This window comes from Nicotiana tomentosiformis, chromosome 12 (genome assembly GCF_000390325.3).
Source record: "Nicotiana tomentosiformis chromosome 12, ASM39032v3, whole genome shotgun sequence".
Taxonomy (NCBI): Eukaryota; Viridiplantae; Streptophyta; class Magnoliopsida; order Solanales; family Solanaceae; genus Nicotiana; species Nicotiana tomentosiformis.
The window spans coordinates 29,302,092-29,309,991 of record NC_090823.1 but is presented as its reverse complement, the minus strand read 5'-3'; the positions used below and the strand labels follow the sequence as shown (position 1 = coordinate 29,309,991).

General features: G+C 38.9%; 1 protein-coding gene across 1 annotated transcript; it reads right to left on the bottom strand.

Annotated features, from left to right (window-relative positions):
- Window positions 1-3,835: 3,835 nt before the first annotated feature.
- LOC138902407 (uncharacterized) lies at window positions 3,836-6,877 on the bottom strand. Its single transcript, XM_070190273.1, has 4 exons — window positions 6,703-6,877; window positions 4,404-4,546; window positions 4,237-4,294; window positions 3,836-4,080 (listed from the first exon to the last, which is right to left on the bottom strand). The coding sequence occupies exons 1-4, from the start codon at window positions 6,875-6,877 to the stop codon at window positions 3,836-3,838; spliced, it is 621 nt and encodes a 206-aa protein (XP_070046374.1).
- Between the last annotated feature and the right edge of the window lie 1,023 nt (window positions 6,878-7,900).

Here is a 7,900-nt window from a genome sequence, read left to right as displayed (position 1 = left end):
AATTCTTTGAGGCACTTTCTTTTCCTTGGGGAACTAGAGAGACTTAACATAACTCTTTCTTGATAATGCCATTTATTTTATCCCTCTTTGATTTCTTCATGCTTTGTATCATTACTTTTCTTTGAATCCCTTTAACTCCTCCACTTATTCACTTTCTTTTGCATTGTTTTTGTTCTTTCCTTTTCTTGCATTTCCTTCTCATAATTTATTTTCGCTTTTTGTGCCGTGATACCTCTTTCAAGTTCCTTGTCTCTCCCCCAAACTTATGATTTTAGCCAATTGTCTCACAAGAGTGTTAAGAAAAGCTCGGGTGCCAAGAGAGGGTCACGACAAAATGGGTAAAGGCTTGTAACATGGTTATTAAATGAGAAACGCTCGAGGCTCAAATGGGTTGACTAGGGATAAAAACAGTGGTAGGCTTGTGGACCCTTTGTTCTCCGTTTGTTCACCATCATATTTACCCCTTCCATTGCATTGACTTGCCTCGGGTTTTGCACTTGTTGAAGTTGAGCCTTTGCCAATTGGTTCATGGTGGTAGTCAATTCAGCTATGGCTTGCCCATGGTCATGCAATTCTTTGTGAAGGTGAATCACATTGGGATCACCTTGTGGAACATTAGCCCGGAATTTCCACGCCGATGAAGTATCCACCATTTCATCCAAAATATCACACGCCTCCGCATAAGGTGTAGTCATGAAGTTCCCACCGGAAAGTTGATTCACTACACATTGGTTGGTTGTGTTGATCCCCCGATAGAAGGTTTGTTGAATCATGTTCTCCGTCATATCGTTGTTAGGACACTCTTTAACCATTGTTCTATATCGTTCCCATATCTCGTGTAGTGGTTCATTGGGCTCTTGCTTGAATGCTAGAATTTCATCCCGAAGTATAGCCATGTGCCCGGGAAAGAAGTACTTAGAAATACATTTCTCCGCAAATTCATCCCAAGTATGAATAGAATGGTTTGGTAAACATTCCAACCAATCTAAGGCTTTCCCCCGTAGAGAGAAGGGAAAACCTTTATCCTCAAAGGATCCTCGGAGACATTTATTTGTTTACTCCCCCAACACGTATCCACGAACACCTTCAAATGTTTGCATGCATTTTGACCCGGAGCACCGGTGAAGAACCCTCGCTGCTCAAGCAAAGTGAGCATCACGTTGGGTATTTGAAAGTTGCCCGCCCTGATACAGAGAGGGACTATTGCACTTGCATATCCTTCAGTCGGTAACACTCGGTATGGAGCAGCTCGTGGTGGAGGTGGGGGTGGAGCGGGCACATTGTCATGAGGCACTTGACCTCGTCTATTGGCTTGAGGTTCAAGAGTAACCTCATCCATTTGATCATCCTCAATGTCCATATCCCCTAAAGCAATGTTTCCAAGCTCATTGTTCTCCATGATTGCACCAACATTTTCCCAACATGTTAGTAACACGGAAGAAAAAGAGGATATTCCAAAAACACACTCAAATATATAGTTAACACCATTTTTAACTCCCTGGCAATGACGCCAAAAATTGACCTACTTCGCACAATGCACACCTCAAAACAAGGTATGTCACGGTCGATTGCAATTATAGTAACCCAACGAAGAGTCGGGATCGAATCCACAGGAAGCTAGATGAGAGTTAGGAGTATATATTCTAATGCGTGAATTTGAACTATCTTAATTTGCACTTCCACAAAATGGTTATGCTGCTATTTCTATTTTAAAGCAAAAGATTGCAAAGCAAAGAAATAAGACAACGATAATTGTTTTTGTTGTTTTTCAAGTTTATAAAAATACTAGGGCTATGACCATCGCCTAGGTGTTCGTCTAATGGGATATAAACCTTAATGTTTGTTTTGTTGATCGGGGTGTATTATAGCTATCAACTCTCAATTACCCACTTAATACATCTCGGTCAAGGAGTAGTTTTGCCTAATTTGTCGTTCTTAAGTCCAAATGGGTATCATACAAAATGGTTGATAAAAAGCTTAAGTTAGGTTATTACTCTCTCTAGGTTGAACCCTTTAATTGGTTTAATCAATCTCTCGATTGACCCAATTTCTTGTTAGCCAAGTTTTCCTAGACTAAGTCTCTCTTTCTCAAATAGAAACTAAGTCAAATAGGCATAAACTAATATTTACAACCATTAATTTCACAAATTAAAGCATGGACAAGGCTAAATAATAAACACACAATCATAAACAAGCACTAAATTAGATACCCATAAAGTTTAGACACTAGGGTTGGGTCACAACCCTACTAAAATTATAGCTACTCATGCTTGAAATTGAAGAAATACTAATTAAATTCATATTGTAAAGTTAAAATGATAAAATCTATAGTAAAACACTCCAAAATATAGAAAACTTCCAAAAGGGGCAAAGAAAAACGGCTACAGGACTTGCTGATGTCAAAAGTTAACCTAATTTTGTGAAACTCGTCCATTTATACAAGGCTGGAAATTTCGGACAAAAATACCCTTCGGGAGGTTCTACGGCCGCACAATTCTTCATCTTGCAGGAGCTGGGATTCTGCGGCCGCACAATTCTCAAGTGCGGCCGCGAGGCAATATTTCTGCGGTCCACAGATTTATCACTGCGGCCGCAATCTAGTCTTCTGCGGACCGCATCTTTACTTCTGCAGCCGCAAGGCACTTCTTCTGCGGCCGCACAATTCTTGTGTGGTCCGCAATTTTGAGGGACTTGCACTTCGGAAATTTGCAACCCTCTGAAGTTGATCTCCAGTTCGTCATTTGGGGCCGCACAATTCCTATACGGTCCGCAGTTTGCTAGAAAGCCTACTGGCATTTTCTTCATTGTTTGTGGCCGCAGATGGAATTCTGTGGCCCGCACTTTGTGAGCTTCTGTGCCTTTTATTGCCTTGTGTTTATATTACTCATTTTTGAGTCAGATTTCATCTCGAAAGTCCAACTTCCAACATTCCTACAATTTTGCAAATTTCATCAGTTTCGGGAACATAATTCAATGCTTTTAGACAAAAATAAAAGCTAAAAGGTGCTAATAAATAGTCAAAATCCCCACTTATTAATAATCTTGAGCACCCCCACTCCCCTTTTCTTTTTTCTTTTTATTTTTACCACCCAATTTCCTAGACTCGGTTGTTTCAACCCCAGCCAAGGTTCCTACCAAAACAAATCTAGTTTCTAGATTTTCAGCAACCTCAGAGATAGTCTTAGATGTAATTTTTGGACTATATATTACCTGCTCTATTTCAGATGAAACAGTTTCTTCCCCCTCAGTTGCAAACTTGAAAGAATCTTCAGATTTTTGGGGTTCATCTTCCTGACTTGCCTTTAGTTGCTCATTGATTTTATTGATTTGTTCTCCTCCAGCGACTACTTTGCGAGCAAGCATCTTGAATCTTCCTTTCTTAGAGATAGGTGTGGTTGAGGGTGTGGTTGAAGGAGTGGGTGTGGATTCTTTGGGTGGTGATGAGGGGTTTTCAGAGGTGTTAGCCATTGATGGTTAGATGATGAGAGAAGATGATTATGTGTGTTTAGAAGATGAGACAAGATAGAGAGAATTGTTTGGCGGTTCTAAATTAGAAGTGAAGAAACGACTAAGGCCAAATCAATTTAAAGAGGGATAATTTGATTGGGTATCGGCAGCTTTTTCAGAAGCTCAGGAGTCTAATCAAACTGGGAGTCAGTTTGAAGAGACGTTGTGGACTCTTCCTAAAATCTAGGTACTTATTGCGTTTTGGGAATCTCTTTGGGTGAAACTGGTTCATTTCGTAACGGATAAGCTCAATGGGGTTAGGATTAAATGGGGTTATGTACAAAATTCACAGATTTTCTAACCAATTTTGAGTTTGAACTGGTTCCTTTTAGGTGATCTTAATCATCCCTAATTCTAACATGTTCCTTTCAAAGTGATATATACTTAGAGCTTTTGTGGATATGTCATCTATTTGCTTGTCAATAGCACAAAATTCTGCAGTGATCAAACCCTTTTCATAGTTGTCCCTCAAAAAGTGATGCCTAACATCTATGTGCTTAGTTCTTTTGTGATAAACTGGGTTCTTGATCATACTAATTGCACTGGTGTTATCACAAAAAATGAGGATACAACCTACATCAATTCCAAAGTCCATTAATTATTGTTTGATCCACAACGATTGAGCACAACATGAGGCAAGAGCAACATACTCAGCTTCAGCAGTAGGCCACCGAACTTTGCTTTTGGTGGCCCAAGACACAAGACATGAGCCAAAAAAGTGTGCCATACCTGAGGTGCTCTTTATATCCATAAGAAAACCTTGCATAATCAGCATCAGCATATCCCACTAAGTAGAAATTACTACCTTTTGGATACCATAGACAAAGGTCAGTGGTTCCTTTTAGGTATCTCAAGATCCTCTTGACAGCAGTCAAGTGAGACTCCTTTGGATTTACCTGAAATCTAGCACAAAGGCATACACTAAAAATAATGTCAGGTCTGCTAGCAGTGAGATATAACAAAGAGCCAATCATTTCCCTATACAACTTCTGATCAACAGATGAACCAGGTTCATCTACATCCAATTTTGTGGTTGTTGCTATATGAGTGTCAATTTATTTGGAATCCTTCATTTTAATCCTTTTAAGAAACTCTTTTACATACTTCTGCTGATGGATCATAGTTTCATTTGAATTTTGTTTAATTTGTAAGCCTAGAAAGAAATTAAGCTCACCCATCATACTCATTTCAAATTCACTCCCCATTAGTTTAGCAAATTCTTTACTTAACTTATCAGTAGTTGCTCCAAAGATTATAATATCAACATATATCTGAATTACCAAGAGATCTTTACCTTTTTCTTTCAAGAATAAAGTATTATCAATTTTACCTCTCTTGTATCCATGTTCAAGCAAGAATTTTGATAATCTTTCATACCATGCTCTTGGAGCATGCTTGAGCCCATAAAGTACCTTGTCAAGCTTGTATACAAGATCAGGACATTCCTAGCTTTCAAATCCAGGAGGTTGCTTGACAAACACTTTTTCCTTTAGATAGCCATTGAGGAAGGTACTCTTGACATCCATATGATAGAGATTACATGTAAGTAGCAAAAGCTATAAGGAGTCTAATTTCTTCCAATCTTGCAACTGGAGCAAAGGTCTCATCATAGTCTATGCTCTCTGATGTCGCCCAAATTCACACCACTGATTGGGATTGTGAAGCAGTCGATGCAATTATAATTACCCAACTTTGAGTCAGAGTCGATTCCTCGGAGAGCTTATATTGGATTAGGTATATAATTAGACTAGGTGTATGGCGTGCCTAAAATGCACTTCCATATTCTTGGTTGTTTCTTTCTACTTCTAAAATATATACTATTGTTTGTAAATGTAAAGCTATAGAACGATATTTTTGGTATTGTTGTTTTTCAAGTTTATAAAAGATCTAGGGTTGTGACTTCCATCAAGGTGGTTACCTAATGGGTTGTGGGCTTTAGGGCATGTTTCGTTGGTCGGGGTGTAGTATAGCAATCAACACGCGATTACCCACTCGATAACTCTCGGTAGTTAGAGTGATTTTGCCCAATTTGGATTTCTCAAGTCCAAATGGGTAATTCACAAAACCGTTGATATATGCTCAAGTCGGGTCTTACTATCTCTAGATTCAACCCTTTGATTGGGGCTATCAATTTATTGAGTTCACCCTAATTTCTTGTTAGCCAAGTTTTCCTAGACTTAGTCTATCTTTCTCAAGTAGAGACTAAGTAAATTAGGCATGAATCAATGTTTGCAAACATTAATTCCTAAATTCAAGCAAGAACTAGGCTAAATATCATACACCCAATCTTAAACAAGCCCTAAATCAAACACCCATTAAGTACCCACACTAGGGTTGGGTCACAACCCTAGATAGAGATTTAGTTACTCATAGGCAAAAATGAAGAAAATAAGAAAGAAAATAAGATTAAACTCATAATAGATGATAAAGGGATAAAACTCCAATGTTAAAATGATAAAATAATATAAATTTTCCCAAATTAGTAAAGGAAAAATGACTATCTACTTTCTGGAGTTCAAACTTAACCTAAATTTGACAAAAAGAACTATTTATACACAGCTAAAGTTATCGGACAAAATTTCCCATGCGGAGGTTCTACGACCGCACAATTCTGTATGCAGTCCGCACTTTGAAGCTGGGCTTGACAGGATGGACTTCTGCGGCCGCACAATTCTGGGTTGCGGCCGTACGTCTTCAGATTCTGTGGACCACACATTTTTAAGAGCGGCCGCACGTTTCTGAGTACGGCCGCACTCTTGAATTTGAGCTTGACAGGAGGTACTTCTACGGACCGCACATTTCTGAGTGCATCAGCACCCTTGAATTCTACGGCTGCACAATAATAGTACGGTCTGCGCTTCTTCATGGACTCAGAACTCCATCTCTATGAACCTCATCTTATGCGGACGCACAATAATTGTGTGGTTCGCACTTTGCAAAGGAATTCTGTCAGAGGTCCTTCATAGTCTGCGGCCTCACTCAATATTGTGTGGTCCGCACTTTGCTCTCTTTGCTTGGTTTTAGTCCTTGTCCAAAAATACTCCTTCTTGAGTTGAATTTTATCGTTTTGGCTCTTTTTCCAATGCTCCTGCAAGTAAGCACATTTTATCCATTTTCGGGAATACCTTTAAGCATTTTTAAGCTAAAACTAAAGTAAAAAAGTGCAAATAAGTAGTCAAAATCCCTACTTATCACCCTCATCTTGAATATATCCTTGAACCACCAATCTTGCCTTGTTTCTTGTAACTGTTCCATCTTCGTTAAGTTTGTTTCTGAAGACCCATTTTGTGTCAATTATTGATCTGTCATTGGGTCTTGGTACCAGATTCCAAACTTGACTTCTTTCAAATTGGTTGAGTTCATCTTGCATTGCATTCACCCAGTCTGCATCCTGCAAAGCCTCAACAACATTGTTAGGTTCAATAAGAGATAAAAAAAAGCATCAAAAGCACAAAAATTCTTCAAGAAGATCTGGTTTTGATTCCAGAGGTTGGATCAGTAATTATGTTCTCAATGGGATGAGAACTTTGATACTTGTAAGGTTTCAGAACTAGCTGGTTTCCCCTAGATGTTCCTTCAATATTTTGTTGCTGAGGAACAGGTTCATGGATAGGTTCCCTCGAGGTTTGAGGATCAGTTCCTCTTTGTTCAGTTCCCCCTGTCAAGTTGCCCTGGGTGGAAGGACATGTTCCATCACCCGTTCCTTCCTCTGGCGCAGCTTCAATCTGGGCTGTGGTTTCATTTGAGTTTCTTACGTGCCCAATTGCTTCATCATCATGTTCCTGCCTCTAAAAAAGAATGTTAGTTTCGTCAAAAACCACACGTACACTTTTTTCTACACACATAGTTCTTTTGTTATAAATCTTATAAGCTTTACTATGTGAAGAATATCCCAAGAATACTCCCTCTTCACTTCTGGGATCAAACTTACCTAGGGAGTCTTTACCATTATTGTGCACAAAGCACTTGCACATAGTTCTTTTGTTATAAATCTTATAAGCTTTACTATATGAAGAATATTCCAAGAATACTCCCTCATGACTTCTGGGATCAAACTTACCTAGGGAGTCTTTACCATTATTGTGCACAAAGCACTTGCATCCAAATGCCCTAAGATGGGAAATATTTGGCTTTCTCCCTTAAAGTAAATCATAGGGATTCTTCTCAACAAGAGGTCTAATCATGCACCTATTTATGATGTAGCATGCAGTATTCACAACTTCTGCCCAGAAATTATTGGGCAGTTTACTAGAAAGAAGCATAGTCCTAGCCATTTCTTCCAATGTCCTATTCTTTCTTTCGACTACTCCATTTTGTTGTGGATTACTAGGAGCAAAAATATTATGATTTATGCCATGCTCATAACAAAATCCAGCAAATTTAGCATTCTCAA

What these genes read in the sequence shown, in the direction of transcription:
- LOC138902407 (XM_070190273.1), bottom strand. Translation starts at nt 6,877, where the DNA reads ATGCAAGATGAACTCAACCAATTTGAAAGAAGTCAAGTTTGGAATCTG. An exon ending in AGGATATATTCAAGATGAGG is followed by an intron (nt 4,547 to 6,702) that starts GTGATAAGTAGG and finishes ACACTCATATAG; the next exon opens with CAACAACCACAAAATTGGAT. An exon ending in GGATATAAAGAGCACCTCAG is followed by an intron (nt 4,081 to 4,236) that starts GTATGGCACACT and finishes GAATTGATGTAG; the next exon opens with GTTGTATCCTCATTTTTTGT.